Consider the following 22,174-nt stretch of genomic DNA (forward strand, 5'->3'; position numbering starts at 1 on the left):
GGAATGGTTTGGTATTGGATCAGGATTTGTTCAAATGGTTCAAACTTTGTATAGCTCCCCTGTTGCTAAATTATATATTAATAATAATATATCAGAAGTTTTCAAGTTGCAAAGAGGAGTTAGACAAGGCTGTCCTTTATCTCCTCTGCTTTTTGACATTGTATTGGAACCCTTGTTATTAGCCATTAAACAAACAGAGGAGATACAAGGTATTCCTTATAAAGATCGGGAATATAAGATTTCAGCTTATGCAGATGATATTTTACTCTATTTGAAAAATCCTGAAACAACCATTCCTTGCTTACTTAAATTAATTGAAAATTTTGGAAAATTTTCAGGTTATAAGATAAATTGGTCTAAATCAGAAGTTCTTCCACTCAATGTACATTGTACAAAAGGCTTATTTGATACATTTCCTTTTCTATGGAAGGAAGATGGGATAAAATATTTAGGTATTTGGATTAAAAATACATTGGATGAAACAATGGAAATAAATGAAAAATTGTTATTACAAAAGGTTACGGAAATGTGTGAGCAATGGAATCCTTTACATCTCTCATGGTGGGGGAGAGTTCAAACAATAAAGATGATGATTTTACCGGTGGTTTGTTATCAGATGGGCATGTTGACAGTTTATTTTCAAGGGTCCTTTTATAAAAAATTAAATAGCATTCTATTAAAATTTATTTGGCTGGGTAAAACTCCTAGAGTAGCTATGGTATCTTTACAAAGATCAATTTCAGAGGGGGGGGTAAATTTTCCAAACTTTTATAGGTATCATCAAGCCTATATTTTACGTCATGGTATGTATTGGATCCTCCCAGAACTCATGGAAAAACTACCAGATTGGTTATGGATAGAATGGCAACTCATGTCTCCATTGCGACTGTCCCACGTCCTCAGTATCAAAATGCCTAACTATAATAAAGACAACAGAATACTAGCAGATACATGGAAAACATTAAGATATATAAGTAATTTAACAACTATTCCAATCTACAAATCTACAAATCAATCTATATGGGTAAACTCCAAGATTCAAATTGGCGGAGAAAGAATAGTCTGGAAACAATGGATGATAGCAGGAATACGTATATTGGATGATGTCATTTCTAATGGTTCTATGCTTGAATTTTCACAGTTGCAACATAAATTTGGACTTAAAAAATCAGAAAATTTCAGATGGATGCAACTGAAGCATGCCATTCAGGCAGGGTTCCCTGAATGGAAAAACCTTAATAATCATCATAGTATGGAATTTCTTACTTTCCAGACAGACTTCTTGGGTCACCAGGCCGCCCAATGGTATAAATTATTAAATAAATTTACTAAGAAGAAATTAAAAACTGGTTTAAGAGATATTTGGAGTATTGAGATTAAGCATGAAATTACTGCATCTCAATGGCCACGAATTTGGTCTTGGAGGATGAAATGTACGTTATCAGCATCTATGAGACAAACTTGGTTTTTTCTATTGCATAGAGCGTTATGGACCCCTGTTAGATTGCAAAAATTAGATAATTCTTTGTCTAATAAATGCTGGCATTGTCATTTAGAAGCAGGAACTTTAGATCATTTATTGTTTCATTGCCCATACATTAATAATTTTTGGAAATCAATTTGGGACCAAATTAACAATTTATTAGAAAACCCAGTAGCATTATCTTATGATACTGTGATATTTGGTATGGACATGAGGAAAAAAAGTCAGATTTCAGCGAACAATAATAAATTATTATTAATAATGACAGGGGTTGCCATTCAACAAATCACGTATAACTGGAAAGATTGGAAAAGACTAAATTATACATTTTGGTGGAACTCTTTATGCCATATATATAAAATGGAAAGGTTTACTGCGTTACAAAAAGGATATTATAAAAAATTTCAAGATATATGGAAACCATTAACACAATATTGTCAAAATTGAGTAGAGAAATTTCCCTTAAGTTTATTAATTTATGAAGAAAAGAGGGGATATTTTATTTTAACATGTATGAAATTTGTGGGTGGGAGGGAGGGAAGAGAGATAGAGATATAAATAAATGTTTAATATAATTAATGAAAATGAATAATGAAATATATAAGATTGTAGATCATAAGGTAGAGAGGGATGGGATGGGAAGGGGAGAAAAATTGATATATTGTACAACTGATAAAATATTAAATGATATATTTATTGTTAATGTGATTAAATATATATATGCATTTAATGTAAATATGAAAATGAATAAAGAAACATAAAAAAAAAAAAGAGTGGTTAAAGTAGCTGATCTAAAAAAGGTTTGGACAATATCCTGGAGAAAAAGTCCATAGTCTGCTATTGAGACAGACATGAGGGAAGCCACTGCTTGCCCTGGATTGGTAGCATGTAATGTTGCTACTCTTTTGGTTTTTACCAAGTACTTGTGACCTATATTGGCCACCCTGAAGATGGGATACTGGGCTAGATGGACCATTGATCTGACCCAGTGAGGCTATTATGTTCTCATAGTATGATATAGAAATGTCCTGAGAAGTTCTATCTTGATATCTGGAGACTCAAAGATTTTTCTGAAACATTTCTATAGAGATTACATAATGATATTTGTTCCTCTCTCGCATCTCTCATAACTTCTGTAATGTACTAAAAACAAAAACTACATTTTCTTTTATAAATGACTCACCTGAATCCTTTCCACTTCCAAGAAAGTTGCAGTTTGGAAGGCCTTTTCCCATTGCGACAGTTCACATTCTAGTTCCACAGAACAATAGACATCTTCACCAGATTCAGATTGGACACCGAAGCAATGTTTCCGATGATCCAATAGATCACTGTCCTGATGAAAACCTGAAGTTATATAATCTGGCATACATCAATTAATATTTCTCACAAATCCTATCTTGAGTCTAGCAATCTCATTCAGTACTTGTAGGTAGATTTCAGACCAAAATTCAGAGCATTTCACTTGACTATGGTTTCTAAGCTAGATAAAAGGCAGCAGACAATTATTTGTGTTAAATACAGCCAAGGCTAAAGTTCTTTCAATGCTGTACAATATTTTAAAGTTAGGACATTAAAAGGAGGAGATAGGATTAAGCTGATAAACTTTGTAGTATGATTCAGAAGTTGTTCTAGGACACGAGTTCAGGATTTTTCTCTGCCACTGACTCCCTTTGAAACATTGGATAAGTCACTTTTTCTTCATGTGTCCCTGGTTTTCTTAATCATAGCTTATTATTTTCACTGAACCTGCTTTGAGGGGAAGGGGTAAAATGCGGACCTCACAGACCTTACTGACCTCGCGGATCTAAAACCGCACGTCCTTAAAAATCCGAGGTCCATGCACTGACAAGTCCGCCTTCGCTTTCCCTGCAGCTCAGCTCAGGCCTCCGGCTCCCTCACGGACCTGAACTGCACGTCACATCCTTAAAAATCCGAGGACCGCGCCACTTTTGAGGTCCCTGCCACTTTTAGTCTCTAGCTCTGATAGAGTTCTATGACAATTTAACTCTGACGGATCCTAGCATAGGGAGGGAAAAGCATTAGTATCTGTCAGAGTTAAATTGTCATAGAGCTCTGTCAGAGCCAGAGACTAAAAGTGGCAGGGACCTCAAAAGTGGCGCCGACCTCGGATTTTTAAGGATGTGATGTGCAGTTCAGGTCCGTGAGGGAGCCGGGGGCCTGAGCTGAGCTGCAGGGAAAGCAAAGGTGGACTTGTCAATGCATGGACCTTGGATTTTTAAGGACGTGCGGTTTTACATCCGCGAGGTCTGTAAGGTCTGCGTTTTACCCCTTCCCTGCTTTGAGAGCATTTTGTGCCAAAGCTCTATAGAGATCTACAGTATACAGTAAATATAAGAAAATGAATCTAGTGAACAATAGGGTGTTAGAAAATGAGGTTTGTATTTTCATTAAGTTGTATCCATTTCTTTGTACTTTCAGAGCATGGTGCCCCGTTGCCTAGTTTTCTATGCCTTCAATTCTTGATTGATTACAGTACTAATCCTTTCTTTCTGTATCCCAATTTCAACAAGGCTTCCCCAGTGTTCCTTTCAGCAAAGAGACAATGAAAAAGAGAAAAAAAATATGAAGTTGGATTTAAAGTGTACTACAGTTTTAGTGCATATTATTATGAGGGAGTGCTGAAAAGTTCTCAGCCCAACCAAGAAGAGAATGATATGGATATAGTTCAATCAATGATTTGAAACAATGTCAAAAGATAGAATTTCATTTTGCAAATTAGCACTTAATGAAACAAGCTACAGTGGCAAAATAACACTCAGAATTTAGGAATGGAAAAGGATTAATAAATCTGAAAATACAAAAGAACAAAGATGGATATGAACAGTATGAAATATCAAGAAAAAGGGAGCAAAGAGAATATTTAAATAAAAAAGTCCAAATATTTTGCCCAACCAATGAGGAGAGAAGGGCAACTTTTTAGATGTATACAGTACAGTATAAGAAAGAAGGAAAAAACCCAAGGAAGAATAGCTAAGATTTACCCCTTTTGTACTACGATGCGCTAGTCAATTTAGCACGCTAAACGCTAACATGTGCATGTTAGTCTATGGACGCATTAGCATTTAACGTGCACTAATTCAATTAGCATGAACTAAATCGGTTAGCGCACCTTAATAAAAGAGGGGGGGGGTAAGTGAAAATGATGACCGGCAAAAAAGTGCAAATTTTAAATATGTTCTTAGAGTAGGCTTTCCATGATATTTACATACATCAAGGAAAGTAGAATAATTATGATGGGGAATGAGGAAGAAACTAAAGGTTCATACTAAACTAAACTAAACTAAACCTTAAGTTTATATACCGCATCATCTCCACGGAAGTGGAGCTCGGCACGGTTTACAAAAACTTAAATATAGGAAGAGAAGAATAAGGGTAGGGTTGCGCACAGGGGGGGAAGAGTGAATTACATTTTAGTGAAAAGCCAAGTTTTCAGTTGCTTACGGAATAATTGGAGGGAGCCCAGATTCTGCAGCGGGATAGTAAGGTCGTTCCAAAGACCTGTGATTTTGGAAAAGGAGAGATTTTCCCAATTTACCAGCAAAGAGAATACCATGTAGAGAGGGGAAGGATAGTTTATATCTTTGGGCGGGTCTGGTGGAGTCAGGACTCGAGGAGCTATAAGAGAGAGGGATTAGGGGAGGAAGGATGCCATGGATGATCTTAAAAGCCAGGCAGGTGCATTCGATACAAATAAGATACGTGATACAAATAAGAATAGATAAGTCTTCTGAATTAATAGCATACATTCTAGTTTGCTCAAAGAGCTCAGGAAAGTGGAGACAGGGAAGTTGAAATGGAACTAGAGAAAAACATTACTGATGTTTGAAGTAAGCAGAAATCCTGACAAGCAAATTGTTTGAGTTATTTCTGACAAAAGCAGATGATAGAGGGGAAGCAAGTATTACTGACAGAGAAAAATTATAGACCAGTGAGTGACGTCAGTGCTGGGCAAAATGGTAGAGACTATTATATAAAACAAAATGATGGAGCATATACATAAGCATGGATTAATGAGACAAAGCCAACATGTATTTAGTTAAGGGAAATCTTGCCTCGCCAATCTACTACATTTCTTTGGAAGGGTAAACAAAGTTGAGCAGGTCAAAGTAGTTTATTTAGATTTTCAAAAGACATTTTACAAAGTACCCCATGAAAGACTTCTGAGGAAATTAGAAAGTCATGGGATAGGAGGTACTGGTTAAAAGATAGAAAACAGAAAGCAGGTTTAAATGATCAGTATTCTCAATGGAGAAGGGTAAATAGTGGAGTTCACTCCACATCTACAAACTCAAGGGGCAAACTATTCCAAAACTCCACTACCCTTGAACCAAAACTAAATTTTTATTCTTAAATAAGGAGTATTAGTTCTCAAAACTAATTTTACAAATTTAAATCTTCATTTAAATTCTTTTGGGCTCTACAGCGCATCTATGAGATAGAAGATTTCAGGAAATCTAGGAACCTGACTAAAGGGGCAGAAAAAGCCTCAGACTCAACATTACATTACATTGTACTTGTTAACCGCATTACCAAAAGTTCCATACGGTTTACAAAAAATGTTTAATTATAACATATTACATAGAAAGAATGGATTAATTAGTCAAATATTTAAGGAAAAAAATAGGTTTTCAGTTTTTCCCTGAAATGTTTATAAGAATCAGCAGAAAGCAACAATGAATGAAATTCCTCTTCATGAGAAGCTGCCTGGAATGCTAAAACATGATTAAGGAATTTCTTACTTTTACAGGCGGGAAATTAAACAAAGTATGTGTTTTTCTACTATTTTTATGTATGGCTAGAATAAAGCCTGCTGCTGCACTTATATAAGCATTCAGGCTATACTTTGAGCTATCTCATCGGCATAAAAAACCCCTCCACCATCAGTTCCACTTTTTACGTGATTTTATGGTCGCTCCCGAACACTGCTATTTTTTTAGGAGTTTATTAGTGTGGCTCCCAGCGCATTTAGATGAGTAAGTTGAAACGTGATTAATTCGGATGATTTTCAAGATTTGAAATTATTTATAAGAGGCATTTAAAGCCTCACACATATTAAAAAAATTAAAAAAAAGATATTTAAAGTTCACGTAAAAAGTGGAAGTGATGGTGGAGGGTTTTTTTTTATGCCGAGGTAGCTCGAAGTATAGCCTGAATGCTTATATAAGTGCAGCAGCAGGCATGAGTCTGAGGCTTTTTCTCCCCCTTTAGTGAGGTTCCTAGATTTTCTGAAATCTGAATATGGGTTGATCGCCCTCAATCTTTTTCATTATAGGCAATTGACAGATTTCTTAAAGAAAAGAATTCTTAAAGATTTACAGCAGCCTCTTGCTCCCTTAGAATGGGAAGTTTTACAAGGGAGTGGTCAGGGCACTATTACTCAATTCTATACGTGCCCCCTAAATATCAGTTAGCTTGGGAGAATATCACTGGTAGAACATACAAATCTAAGCTTTGGGAGAAACAGCTTGATTTTCTCTTGTGAGTTTCAGTAGCAAGCAATATGGTCAAATATGGCTATAAGATGTTGCACCAGTGAGATTGAAAACTATATTTGGCACAGGTACAGATCAATGTTGGAGGACTTGTAGGGCACAGGGTTCCTTTATTCATATCCCAAGGCCCACTTATTTTGGGATCAGGTGATGGGTTTAATTTCTGAGGTATTAGGATTCCCGATATGTAAGTCTATTGAATGCTGTCTGTTAAATAGAGCCCCACAGGTTGTACCATCATAAATGGTTAACTCAGGTGGTGACAGCTGGTCGCTTACTGATGGCTGCTGCCTGGAAAAAGACAGATCTTCCACCCTTGGAAGCTGTCCTACACAAAGTAAATTACATTTATTTAATGTCTAAGTTGACTGCTCTACGCAGAAATAGACTCTTGTATTTTCATAAAGTTTGTTCTTACTATATTACTTGGTATGAGGCCTCCCATTTTTCACTATCCTAATGTATATATTAAGGTGTTTGTGCTTCTTGGGGAGGGGGAGGGGTGGTAGGATGCGTTTGAGTTTTATTTTTTCTGTAGTTTGGGATATTTGGTTGTTTTTGAGTTGAGGACTTATAGCCATGCACTGAAGAGTGACAGTATATTATTGGAAGTGTAATGCTGAATGCTTTGCATTGTATGCATTGTTTCTGGTCTTATTGTATGTGCTATATTTTGGTTTAATAAAAGTTGGGGTGAAAAAAAGAAGAAAGGTTAGATCGCTTGCGCTCTCTTTCCAAAAATACTAAGACTAGGGGGCATGCAATGAAGCTACCAAGTAGTAGATTTAAAACAAACCGGAAAAAATATTTCTTCATACAATGTGTAATTAAACTCTTGAATTCGTTGCTGGAGAATATGGTGAAATCAGTTAGCTTAGCAGGGTTTTAAAAAAAGGTTTAGATAATTTCCTAAAAGAGAATTCCATAGCTATTATTTAGATGGCTTGGGGAAAATCCACTGCTTATTCCTATGATAAGCAGCATAAAACCTGTTTTACTACTTGGGATCTTGCTAGGTACTAGGGACCTGTGTTGACCACTGTTGGAAACAGGATTCTGAGCTTATTGGACCTTCAGTCTGTCCCAGTAAAGCAATTCTTATGTTCTTTATTTTGAATGCTTCCATCTTTGCATCCATGTTCAGCACTCATCCCTTCATGCGGGAAGAAAATGCCTTCATTCATCCCCTCCTCCAACCATCTTTGCACAAATCTTCCAGTGTAAAGCTGAAGATGCTCTGCAGCTTCCAGTTCTAAATTGGGACACATGATAATACTCAAGAAATCGACCCTGCTGTGCATTAACAAATGGCCATATGTGCATCTTCAACAGAGCATTCTGATACTCCATCCTTCTGGCCTTTTTCTCAAGCCTGCTGTTTTCAATCCCCCAGGTGCACAGTATGCCTGCAAGTTATGCCTAGTTAAGACAAATAAATGAGAGCTAGATAAATGTTGAAAAGTTATGGCCTTTGAAACACTGAGACCAATGTTAAATCAACAGGCTAAGTAATCTGATTAACCATAAAATAAGTATTTACTCAACCAGATTTAACTGGTTAACTTATTCTCTTGTTATTTATTTATTTATCAACCACCTTTATGAAGAGATTCACCCAAGGCAGTAATCAGCAGGTAATCAGCAGGTACAGCAGGTACAGTTCAACATTAAAAAAAAAACTTACGATTTTGTTAACAGCAGAACAGTAGTAAAAGACCAAATATAAACATAATACAATGAATGAGGTAAAGTCAAAATCAGTAAATTGAAACTTAGTAGGACTACCATGAAACAGTTTCAAAAATATACTTATTAACAGAACTGAAATTCAAATAAGTGAGCTATAATACATACTAAAAGGGCAAAATAAAACTTATGAAGCATCTAATGAGCACAAATCAGATCATTCAAATAACATAAATATGATGCTAATGCTTTTCTATAATACAGCTTATTCTATAGCCGGCGGGTCAAATGCAGATATTAGTTGGGGACAAGATGGGTGAAACAGCGTGCATTGGGATAAACAGATGGGATGCTAAACTCAAGGTAAGTTGTTTATATAGTTAAACAAGGTATAAGGAACTGATTTAGTTAGTGTGTGTGCAGTGGCATAGTAATGGGGGGTGGACCGCCCTAGGCACCATCTTGGTGGGGGTACTGGCACCTCTGTCCCTCATGCCCTCCCTTCCCTGTCCCCGTACCTCTTTAAAATCTTTGCCAGCATGAGCAACTACTCTAGCCTGCTGCTTGCGCTGGCCTGGCTCCCTTTGAAATCACTTCCAGGTTGCGGGGCCAGGAAATGACATCAGAGGGAAAGCCAATGTCAGCATGGCAGCAGGCCAGATAAGCTGTTTGTGCTGGCAAAGATATAAAAAGGTACGGGGGTGGTGGGGGGGGTGGTGGTGGAGGTGGTAAGGGAGAGCGCAAATGTAGCATGGGGGCATGGATGGAGCAGGGGAAGGGATTTGGTAAACGAAGGTGGGTGAAGGTTGCGGTGCCTCCTACCCACTGTGTGTGTTGCGAGCTAGTCCTGGTGCACAATGAATGTGTGTCACCGGCAATGGGGAGTATGGAGCAGCCGGTTAAGCACTTGTCTTCCTGACTTTGGAGAGAAACATGAGCTGCTAACCTTTCAGAGCTAAGACTAAGGACTGGTTTCTAAAAAAGAAGTGAGAGAGAATCCACAGATGCATTTTTAAAATTTAATTATATATTATTACTAGCTGAAGCCCCGGCGTTGCACGGGTATTTAATTATAGCAATAACACTGTAAATGGATTCAAATAAAGATACTTTATAGTGGTGAATGAAAGCAAGTCTCACTGGAATTAGCAATCTCTTAAACTGAAAAGGAAGATCTGTTGGAATAAGTGGCATCCAAAAGTTTCAGTATTGATTTAAACAACTCAATATGTGGAAACTCAGGTTGAAAAGAAACTCCATGCAGTTTTTTCCCGGTTCAGAATGGAACCTGTGTGCCTTGTTCAGCATATGTGAGTACTCATGTAATGTAATAACATTATGAACTGGGGTGCATGAAGGAAACAGTTACAAACACAGTTAGAACATACAAACTCTATATGTATGGTGTCTGTGGTAGAATAGAAAAGATGTCCCTAGTGGTTATAGTGTCATATAAAGTGTTTTATAGTTGGAATTACTGTGAGAATGGCAGCTTTTTACATCCTTTCCATTGACATGAATGGGTGAAATATGATTTTCTGTTTGTAGCTCCGCCCACATGTGCAGGTGGGCCGTGAGACCCCCAGAACATATCACCCCAGGTAGTGAGGGATCTGCATACCAAGTTTCGTTCAAATCGGTCAAGCCGTTTTTGAATTACAGTGAGAATGGCAGCTTTTTACATTTTTTCCATTGACATGAATGGGTGAAATCTGATGTTCTGTTTGTAGCTCCGCCCACGTGTACAGGTGGGCTGCGAGACCCCCAGAACATATCACCCCAGGTAGTTGGAATTACTGTGAGAATGGCAGCTTTTTACATTTTTTCCATTGACATGAATGGGTGAAATCTGATTTTATGTTTGTAGCTCCGCCCACGTGTGCAGGTGGGCCGCGAGACCCCCAGAACATATCACCCCAGGTAGTTGGAATTACTGTGAGAATGGCAGCTTTTTACATTTTTTCCATTGACATGAATGGGTGAAATCAGATGTTCTGTTTGTAGCTCCGCCCACATGTGCAGGTGGGCCGCGAGACCCCCAGAACATATCACCCCAGGTAGTGAGGGATCTGCATACCAAGTTTCGTTCAAATTGGTCAAGCCGTTTTTGAATTACTGTGAGAATGGCAGCATTTTACATTTTTTCCATTGACATGAATGGGTGAAATCTGATGTTCTGTTTGTAGCTCCGCCCATGTGTACAGGTGGGCCGCGAGACCCCCAGAACATATCACCCCAGGTAGTTGGAATTACTGTGAGAATGGCAGCTTTTTACATTTTTTCCATTGACATGAATGGGTGAAATCTGATTTTATGTTTGTAGCTCCGCCCACGTGTGCAGGTGGGCCGTGAGACCCCCAGAACATATCACCCCAGGTAGTGAGGGATCTGCATACCAAGTTTTGTTCAAATCGGTCAAGCCGTTTTTGATTTACTGTGAGAATGGCAGCTGTTTACATTTTTTCCATTGACATGAATGGGTGAAATCTGATTTTCTGTTTGTAGCTCCGCCCACATGTGCAGGTGGGCCGCGAGACCCCCAGAACATATCACCCCAGGTAGTGAGGGATCTGCATACCAAGTTTCGTTCAAATCGGTTAAGCCGTTTTTGAATTTCTGTGAGAATGGCAGCTTTTTACATTTTTTCCATTGACATGAATAGGTGAAATCTGATTTTATGTTTGTAGCTCCGGCCACGTGTGCAGGTGGGCCGCGAGACCCCAGATCATATCATCCCAGGTGGTGAGGGATCTGCATACCAAGTTTCGTTCAAATCGGTCAAGCTGTTTTTGCGTGATCGCGGCACATACACACACACATACACGCATACATACCTCCGATTTTATATATATAGATTATTTAGCAATGGTACTTTATATTTTCAGATACCTGCATAGGCGGGGTGTGCAGAACATGTTAAAATTCATTTCTTTCAATTCACGGCCTCCCTTTTCTGCTGGGAGCATTAGCCCTACTTTTAGTCTTTAGAACTTCTCAATGTACCCATTCTTTTAGTAAAGAAAAAAGTTGTTGGACTTCTGCAGTATGCAAATTAGAAGGGGGGTGGGGAGTGGGCGTGACAGCATTAATCAGCTGGTGCATGAGGCATTGTGTGGCGCAGTGGTTGGATCTACAGCCTCAGCACCCTGGGGTTGTGGGTTCAAACCCCACGCTGCTCCTTGTGACCCTGGGCAAGTCACTTAATCCTCCATAGCCCCAGGTACGTTAGATAGATTGTGAGCCCACCAGGACAGATAGGGAAAATGCTTGAGTACCTGATTGTAAAAAACCGCTTAGAAAACCTTGATAGGCGGTATATAAAATCCTAATAAACTTGAAATTTGCATTCCTGCACGCTAATTGATTAATACAAGGGGCCTTTACTACCTACAAAATAGGTGGAGGTCACATGATAAGTTTTTATAATGGCTGCGTGCTATTGACAAAGTTAGAGCATGGCCATTAAATCAGAAAATGGGACAATGTGCCATTTTACGGGTTTGGCACAAGTGGCCTTTGTGCATGGGAAAGACACACATAAGAGGTACATGAAAGTCACTTTTGCTGCAGTTTTAGTAAAAGGACCCCTATGTAAGTTAATTAAAATATGTTAAGCCAAAATTGTCTTTGCAACACACATAGATATTTTATGCTAACTAAAGTTTGTGCTATATATTGTTTTAATCTTCTTTGAGCATATTTAGGCTATACTTTTTATTGTACTTATACAGTATATCTTTCTATACCATCAAATATGAATGATACTCATTATGTTTATAACCAAATAAAACGTTTATATTAATATGAAAATAATAAAATCAAATTTAATGAAATACAGTGGTGCCTCACACAACGAACTTAATTGGTTCCAGGAGCAAGTTTGTTATGCGAAAAGTTCGTTATGTGAAACGCGTTTTCCCATAACAATACATGTTAAAAAAATAATTCGTTCTGTAGCATAAAATATGCTAAGATGACATAAAAAAAGATAAATTTATCTTGTTAGAGCTGGTGTTAGACACAACTGGGGACTGCAAAGTCCAGGCAGAGGCTTACGGCTCTCTTTGACCAGGGGGGACAGTTGCCCTAGTTGCACTACCCTAACCCTATTCCTGCTATGTGTGACTGTGGTATTCTGTTAGCATGATATTTCTGTGTAGCATTCTATAATAATTTGGCTTATTCAATTTTCTTGATAGTAGAGGGGATATATGTGAAGGGGAGGGGAGACAGGGGTTTTGTTGATCCTTGCTGTGTATTATAATCACCCCCCACATACTCCCCAGTACCTTTTTAATCATCCCCCCTCGGTACCTTTTTTAATTCCTCCCATCTTTCCCAGCCAGTGGCGTACAGGCCAGAAGCGCAGAGATCAGTAGCAATTCCTCTGCACGCCTGTGTGGGCCCATGCCGATCTCCGAATGGCTGCTGTTAGTTCTTGTGAGTCCCGCGAGAGCTGACTGCAGCCATTCAGAGATCAGCGCAGGCCCAGGCAGTAGCACAGAAGGCTTGCCCTTGATCTCTGCGCTTCTGGCTGGGAAATTTGCTAGACCACCAGTTACGAGTGAGCGGGTGAGATTAAAGTTGCAGCAGTGGTGGCTTTTTAAAAAAAATATGTGGCGGCGGGGGGAGGTTTAAAAATATGTGGTGGCGGCAGAGGCTTAAAAATATGCAGCAGCGGCGGCAGGGGGGTTTAAAATATGTAGCGCCACTGCACAGGGAGCCAGGCGGAGAGAGGGCAGTTAAGCGCAGTGCCTGCGCGGAAGGATGCAGCTCGGGCGACTTCGTTGTGTGAAACGAAGTTCGTTGTAGGAAGCAAGACATGAAGTTCGTTGTGCGCAGCGTTCGCTGTGCGAGGCGTTCGTTATGCGAGGCACCACTGTATATAATGTAAAATAGCACTTCCATAATATATGTTGCATTCAATTGACTGGATTATAACTAATTATTATATATTAAGGGGACTTTTTTTATTTAATTAAAGTTTTAATGGATAGTAGCAGCTAAAATCTGATTTTCCTGTTTTATGCCTATGGGCCATGTGTCACTTAGGCCTGGATTCAATAAATGGCACCTTAAGTTAGGTTTTGGTAGGCGCCCTACCGGCACCTAAGTTGAAAGCACCGTTAATAAAGAAAAAAAAAAAGTAGGCATCTATCAGCGCCTAAAAACACGGTTCCAGAATTGCACCTATGGAGGTGTTTTATAATGCCTAACGCCACTTTAGGTGTGCCTAACGCCCAAACTGGCATTAGGCATCATAAATTGCCTTGGTAGGTGCAATTCACATCAAAGGTAGGTGCCAGAAATGTAGCCCTTGAAAACTCTGGCCTACATTTCCAGCGTCTACCTTTCCCAAAGGTGGGATTCTCTAAACGGCACCGTTGCATGATTGACACACAATGGTGGGTCACTTTTAAGGCGGCTGCTGGCAACTCGCTGTTTAGAGATTCCGGACTTTAGTGCCCACTAATGTTGTTAGCATGCACTGCACTTTAGTAAAAGAGCCCCTTAATATCGAATAATTAATCCAGTCAATTGAATGCGACATGGAACAGATAAGCTTTTAACTTTTATTTTTCTGAAAATGCAAGTGAAGCCTGATTAGATAAATAAATAAATAAGCTCATGAAGATAAAGGGAATAGAGAGCATATACTATCAATTTACATAAAAATAAAATGAAGTTCACATTTAATAACCTTGCTAAAAAGTTTGCATGTGAGTAGGTCTTTGGCTGATGCCCAAATTCAATGCAATGCAATCCAGCATCAGCAGTCTGTGGGCCAGTAGGCAACATGAATCTTGTTTCCCTAATTACTAATGATACTTACGTTAACTTAAAGTAATAAATTTATTGTAATGGATGTATTAAGGATCATTATCCAAATTATTTTAAATGAATGCTTAAGGCTTCTCTATCATTAAGTTGTCTTAGCACAATCTTTTGTTCATTCTGGAAATTTGATTTTAATTTGAATGACATATATCACCAAGAGCAGTATGATTGGACACTATGGGCTCCTTTTATCAAGGTGCGCTATGGGGGTTAGCGCGTCGGACATTTCATTACGTGTTACCCAAAAACCTAGCCATCATTCATATTTAAGCCAAAAACCTAACGCCTCGTCAATGGAGGCGTTAGCGACTAGTGCGGCAGGCGGTTGAACGTGCGGTATTCTGCGCGGTAACCGCCTACAGCACCTTGATAAAAGGAGCCCTATATTTTGGTTTTCTTTAAACATATCAAACCAAAATCTGAAGTCAGTTAAAATTGTTCTAAAGTTTAAGAATTTTAAGAGAGTCCTAAATGGTAATCAGAATTGATCTGTGTTATGGATTGAAAGTTATTTCAATGATTCAAACTATGGAGTCCTTTTACTAAGTGGTAGTAAGTACTAACACATGCTTACTGCCACTTAAAATCCACAGAAGCCATGCACTAACTGTGGGTTTAGCATACATCAACCATGTGCTAAAATACTTTTTCTTTTTTAACACGGGAGAGTGAAGGGGATAAGTAAAAGTAAATTGCAGTACAGGCCGATTAATAGCGTGCAATCCTAGGTGAGGGGAGAACCAGCTTATGAGCATCCAAGGATCATAAAAGATAAGGCAGTATAAGGAATTGTGAAGTAGACAGATATATTGGTGTACCTAGGTGCAGAGCTTTGAAAGTCAAACAAATAAGAACATAAGAAGTTGCCCCCGCTGAGTCAGACCAGAGGTCCATCTTGCTCAGCGGTCCGCTCCCGCGGCGGCCCATCAGGCCTAGTGCCTGAACAGTGGTCCCTGGTTAATTTTGTAACTTACCTCTAATCCCATCCCTATAATCTATCTTTACTCTTATCTGTACCCCTCAATCCCTTTGTCTTCCAAGTGCCTATCCAAAGCTTCTTTGAACCCCTGGCTTGAAGGCAATAGAGTAGAAGTTGTAAAGGATTTCAATCTCTTGGGCTCTTTCGTAAACAAAGAAGCAACTAGCAGGGTGGAAATACTCCGCAGAATAGCACTTGGTTGCTCTTCAATGAAGGCTCTAAAAGTATTCAAAGGCAAGAAGGCAACACTCTAAATGAAGATCAGATTTGTCCACATACTCATTTTCTCAGTGGTCAGTTATGGATGTGAAAACTGGACACTACAGAAACGAGACAGAAAGAAGATTGACTCATTTGAGCTTTGGTGCTGGAGAAGGATTTTAGGCATGCCGTGGACTGCCAGAAGAACTAACAAATCGATTCTGGAAGAGATCAAATTGGCTATGTTACTCAAAGCCCAAATGATGAAGTTATGACTGTCTTATTTTGGTCACACCATCAGAAGAGAGACATCACTGGAGAAGGACATCATGTTTGGGAAGATCAAAGGAACCAGGCAAAGAGGGTAACTTGTAATCAGATAGCTGGACAGGTTGAAATCAACCATGGGGATGACTCTGGAGGACCTTTCCACACTATCACAAAAATGATTTCTTTTTAGAGCCATAATTAATAAAGTCACTAGGACTTAAGCATGAGCTGTTGGCACCTAACAACATTGCATAAGTGTTAGGGGGCACATATATGGAAGGAGTATGGGGGCATAGGCGTGTCTCCCACGCGAGTGCTCAGCTTTCAGAATAATGTCAGTTGAGTTTGTTGTTTGCTGCTTGCTGCACCTAGATGTATCAATTTGTGGCAGCCACTGGTGTACATTGGTGCCTACATTTAAGCATACTGATGCTGGTTTATGCTAGTATGGATGGAGCATTTTTGATATGACATCTAAATCTGAGTTTAGATGTTTTGTAGAACATGCACAAAAATCCAGTTGCGTATATGACCATTTTCAAAAACATCTAGCTTGTTTTTGGTTTTTTTTTTTGAGAATGTGTTCTGTGCCTTTATCTGTTGTTGTTAGGTACCATCGACTCATATTTGATTACTAGTGACTTGATGAATTGTGGATCCTAAAAGAAATCAGTTTTGTGCTAGTCCAGAAAGGTCCTCGAGTATCATCCCCATGGTTGTCGTCATCTGTGCATCTGCCTTTTTGAACCATTACAAAAAAAACAAAATCCCACACCACATTCAAATGAAACACACATACAAAAGCTATTGGGATATAGGAAGGGACCAGCATTTGTAGTAGACTAGCCACACAGACATCCCCAAAGAGCAGTGGGGCACTGTAGGGGGTATTGTAGTGAATGTCACATAAAAGGTCCTAGATATACATCTTACCATAACCCCTTTATGCTGTATGGTGAGCACCCCATAACCCGCCCAAAAAACTACTGGACCCAACTATATACCACCCCAGTAACCCTTATGCCTGCAGATGATACCTCACATATGGGATTTGGAAGGCTCATAGATTCTACCATAAGTGTAGTGATTAGAGTAGGAGATGGGCTTAAGTTCCCATCTCTATGGTTGACAACACTGTCCACCAGGCTACTCCAGAGATCTGCTTGTTGTTCTCCTAGGACTGGCCATAACATCTGAAGCTATCGTAGGAGCAGGTATATGCTGTTTTATTCACATCTTTGGTGGGTGGGAAGGTGACAGTGACTACTGGGGCTTGTGTGTGTGTGTGGGGGGGGGGGAAGGGGGGCATGATTAAATCCTTACATGATCATCTGGTCAGTTTGGGCACCTTTTTGGCACTTATTCAATATCGAAACAGGTCTAGCCCTACAAATCTAACTTGTGCCCTGATTGTATTCTTAAATGTTCAATTTTGGCAAAAAAAAAAAAAAAACCCATCCAAGTCATACCGTAAGCCCACCTTAGTCCTGCCCAAACCACACCTCTAGCACACCCATTTGAGATTTAGACACACTGCAGATTAACAACATAGATATCTGTCTAGAATATACATTTTGAAAATAGCAAATTGGAAGGGTTTGGTGAGAAAAAGATCTCTGTCCTTTTATGCCATTTTTTGGATGCCATTTTCCGGGTTTGGCACAAGTGGCCTTTGTGCATGGGAAAGACACACATAAGAGGTACATGAAAGACACTTTTGCTGCAGTTTTAGTAAAAGGACCCCTATGTAAGTTAATTAAAATATGATAAGCCAAAATTGTCTTTGCAACACACACAGATATTTTATGGTAGTATGCTAACTAAAGTTTGTGCTATATATTGTTTTAATCTTCTTTGAGCATATTTAGGCTATACTTTTTATTGTACTTATACAGTATATCTTTCTATACTATCAAATATGAATGATACTCATTATGTTTATAACTTTTTGGATGTTTATCTTTTTTGAAAACGAGCCCCGTTGTATAATGGAATCTAGCCAGATGCCATTATAGAAAAGGTGCCCTCCTCCCCCCCTACACACACACACTACTTCAGGGCACCAGAATTACCATCTAAACTCTTTTCTGTTGCTATGTTCTCTATATGCTTCTAGGTAAATCCATATTAAAAAAAATACTACTCACAAATCACTTTCATCTACTAGAGCACATGTTAAAAAAAACATCTATTCTCCTGTAGTGAATTATTTTGACATCTACATTGTAGATGTAGAAAATAATATATAATCATTTGTAGAAACATATTTTATTAGGAAGTCACTTGTCACGTTCCTGCAGGTTTTTTTGTTGTTTAAAGTTTGATTAAGTATACTTTAAATTATTTAACGATCTGAATCCTAGAGAGCTGCTATAATTGTCTGTGAATATTAAGTCAGTATTTAGACATAAGCAAATTCTAATATAATTTGAATAATCCATATTGTAAATATACTACAACACATTTACATCAATATTTCTCCCAGACAGGTAAAATTATTTTGAAGACTACAGAATCCTAAATTTTTCAATACAATTCATAAAATCAAAACCCAGGAAGCTTGGTATTTTGAAGAATTTACATGAATTTGCATTTATTGTACAATGCTTAACATATAATATTTCAGAAACGAAATAGGAGCAGGAGCAGGTACCATGTGTTAATCTCAGTACACAACTTGCAATAGAAAATGTACTAATGCTCTCAACAGGTGCTGCATTAACAGATGCCGTCCATCACTGTAAAAATCCTCTTTTAAGGTACAGAAACTAATAATTACTGTGATATAGTTAAAGGGTTCCTTAGGGGGGGGAATTCATCAATGGGCGTTAACCATGTTAGCACATGCTAATCACGTTAACGTGTGTTGATGATTAGTGCACACTGAACGCTAAAGACGCCCATTATAATCCTATGGGCATCTTTAGCGTCTAGTGCATGCTGGTGCGGTGATGCCCATTGATGAATTCCCCCTTAGTTTCCTTGTTGTTCCTGCTCTGAGACTTTCTGACTTCTCCCTCCACCTTTATTTGTGAATTAAAGTCAGATTCATTTTCTCATTTGTGTAATTTTCTATTATTTATTTTAAAATTTGTATACCGTATATTAACTATACAGTTTGCAAAGCTTACAATTGTAAAACACAATTGCAGAACAGTACTCGTAAAAAAAAAATGAAAAACTTAACACAGGAAAGCGCTAACAACCAATTGAGTTTTCAGCAGTTTCTTAAAATTCATCCTCCTATCACAATATCGCAAAATTCCAGGCAACACATTCCAAAGTTTAGCACCTGCCACAGATAGCATCGCTGCACCAATCCTAATGTGAGAGATTGACATCTTACCCCCTAAACTCACTTTCATACTATTTTTTGATCTCAAACACCTTCTAGGCTGATAAATTTCAAAAAATCCTTGCAATACAGCTGGGGAGACATGATACAAAATCTGATATATAGTTGAAAGAATCTTAAAGTGAACTCTGTACTGTATGGGCAACCAATGAAGTTGCTTCAACACAGGGTTTATGTGAATCGGTCTTGGAACCCCAGTAATCAATCTTGCCGCAGAGTTAATCAACATCTATAGTGCCCTCATATTAATTAGTAAGTGGAATATAAGTTCTGTTGCTGATCTCGCTGTAAAAGAATGCATGTTTTATGTGTCAATGTGCATAGTAATAATTGTCTTTTCTGTAAATGAACTGTGTATGTTTAATTGTAACCTGCCTAGGTGATAGGCGGGCAAGACATTTTAAAATAAATAAATAATAAAAACTTGCAAAAATATAGCTACCCTGCTAATATCATCTATTTTAAGTGCTCACGAACTGAACATGATCTTTTGAAAAGCAATAAAGTCCTTGCTCCATGAAAGATTTGATGCACTATTAGATTCTGACAACAAAGAGAAAGGACAACTGCAGAGGATACTTTGGAAAGAGTTAAAAAAATGATATACTAAATAAATGTTAAGAATAAAAAAAACCCTCTTATACAAGTTTCTAAAACAATATTAAAAGGGTACCTAAACTCTTCAAGAAATCCCTGATTAAGTCTTAACATCACGATTACCTTATTTCTCCTATCTTCTTCTTAACTCCCTGAAAATACCCGCCCTATTCGCTACCTTCACTAGTCATGACCACTGATCTCTTCTTGTAACAGACCAACCTTAAATCTTTTGTAATCCACCTTGAACCGCAGGTAATGGTGGAATAGAAATCTCTAATGTAATGTAATGTAAAGAGTCACCCCTTGGGAAGTTTATATTACAAAAGGGTAACTGTTTCTGAATGAAGGAGTACTGGAATTCTTTTCATGACAGAGGAATGGCACTTCAGGTGTTATTTCATAGAAATTTGGTCAATGAAGGTGTTTTTCATTGTGTACTTGATCATGGAAAACTGGCGACTAAGGGCTCCTTTTACTAAGGTGTGCTATGCTTTTTAGCACGCACTAAATATTAGCACGCGCTAACCACACGCTAAAAGCTAACGTGTGCATGTTAGTCTATGGACGTGTTAATGGTTAGTGCACGCACAGATTTAGTGCGTGCTACACGTGCGCTAAAATGCTTAGCGCACCTTAGTAAAACAGGGGGGGGGTAAGTATTTTCATATTTTTCTTTTTGCCTCTCAGAAGAAAAATGACTTTTTATTAGAACTGTGGGTGGAGCTATAGCCTCAGCACCCTGAGGTTGTAGGTTCAAATCCCATGCTGCTCCTTGTGATCCCAGGAAAGTCACTTAATCCCCCATTGCCCCAGGTACATTAGATAGTGTGAGCCCACTGGGACAGATAAGGAAAAATGCTTGAGTACCTGAATGTAAACCACTTAGGCTATAAGTGGAATATAACATTAGCATTCGCATTCCCGTCACCTGCAACTGAAAACTAATCACCATCAATCAATAATCACACAACTAAGTTTTATTGGAATAAATATTTGGCCGCAACTTTATTATCTATCTGAATATTATCTTCACTTATAGTACAATAATACAATCTGTGTCCAAAAACCAACAAACCCCCAATGAATATTCGCACCCCCCCAGGGAGCTATTCAGTGTCGAAACTAGCTCCCGCTAAGTCTTTAAATTTATAACATTCCCCCAAACATGGTCCACGGTGACGCAAGGCCATGCTTCCCCTCCCCCCAAACATGATCCATGGTGACGCAAGGCCATGCTTCCCCTCGCAGCGGTATCGCATAAGAGTGTTACATTTATTTATTTATTAACTGCTCATCTCCCAGATCCAACTGGGCCAAACCCCATTTTCCACCCCACCCAAAGCTGCGACCACCTCCTCCCAACCCCATAAGCTCCACCAAACCCACCCATGTCGACATATAACATGTACACCCCCCACCCCACCCCACAACACTGACACAAAACATAACACCAGCACAAATGGGAGGGAGGGAGGGATAATCTTTTCCTGAAGAGACTACTCTACTGTTCCCCTTTCCTCACAGAACTCACTCCAGCCTGCCACAGCATCCAACCAATCACGTGACTGCTCCACCCCATTACCTTAGAAACCTCCCTAATCAATTTTTCTTTCTTACAAGTTCTGTCTATTAACCCTTTCTTACCTCCTCTTATAAAATTGTCAATCCTTATTCTACAGACCCTTGATAACACCTCATATATTCCCCTCACCCTATGTCCCCCCTCCCATTTTACCCACACCATCATTCAATAAATATTACCAGCCGGTGACATCAACTCAGCTAATGTTACATCACACCAGATGAATCTGGTGTTCTTCTTAAATACTAAAAATAAATAACCTGCATACTTATGGACAGTTTGGGAAGGATATATAGAATTAACACAGTATCATACTGTACAATTGCTATTATTAGCATTTAAGTTGCATATTTTCAAGTTTACCCCACTGTTTTTTTAAACTGTGTTTTATGCTGGCATTTGGTCATTTTACTACTGTTGATGCAATAAAAGTATTTTTTTATATGTCTTGCTATCTGTGTTGTATACTACTTTGGGTGAATTTCTTCATAAAAGTTGTCAGCCGACTCGCTGAGCTTGGTGTCCGAGATACGGCACTACTCTGGTTCGTGTCCTTCCTGAGCGACAGATCCCAATGCGTGCTTCTCAGTACTACCCTATCAAAGCCAAAGCCAATCAAGGAGCTCTACTATCCCCTCTGCTGTTTATTCTCTATATTATGCCT

General features: G+C 38.7%; 1 protein-coding gene across 10 annotated transcripts in view; it reads right to left on the minus strand.

Annotated features, from left to right (window-relative positions):
- The window catches only part of SNTG1 (syntrophin gamma 1), a 1,000,749-nt gene that overhangs the window by 101,700 nt on the left and 876,875 nt on the right, over positions 1-22,174 (minus strand). For 8 of the 10 annotated variants that reach the window (XM_033934198.1, XM_033934202.1, XM_033934200.1 and 5 more), the window contains one exon: positions 2,667-2,819. The exons of the other annotated variants lie outside the window; for them this stretch is intronic. In XM_033934198.1, the coding sequence (XP_033790089.1) occupies positions 2,667-2,819 (153 nt within the window). The remainder of the gene's footprint in view (positions 1-2,666; positions 2,820-22,174) is intronic. 10 annotated transcript variants of the gene reach the window in all.

Source organism: Geotrypetes seraphini, chromosome 2 (genome assembly GCF_902459505.1).
Source record: "Geotrypetes seraphini chromosome 2, aGeoSer1.1, whole genome shotgun sequence".
Taxonomy (NCBI): domain Eukaryota; kingdom Metazoa; phylum Chordata; class Amphibia; order Gymnophiona; family Dermophiidae; genus Geotrypetes; species Geotrypetes seraphini.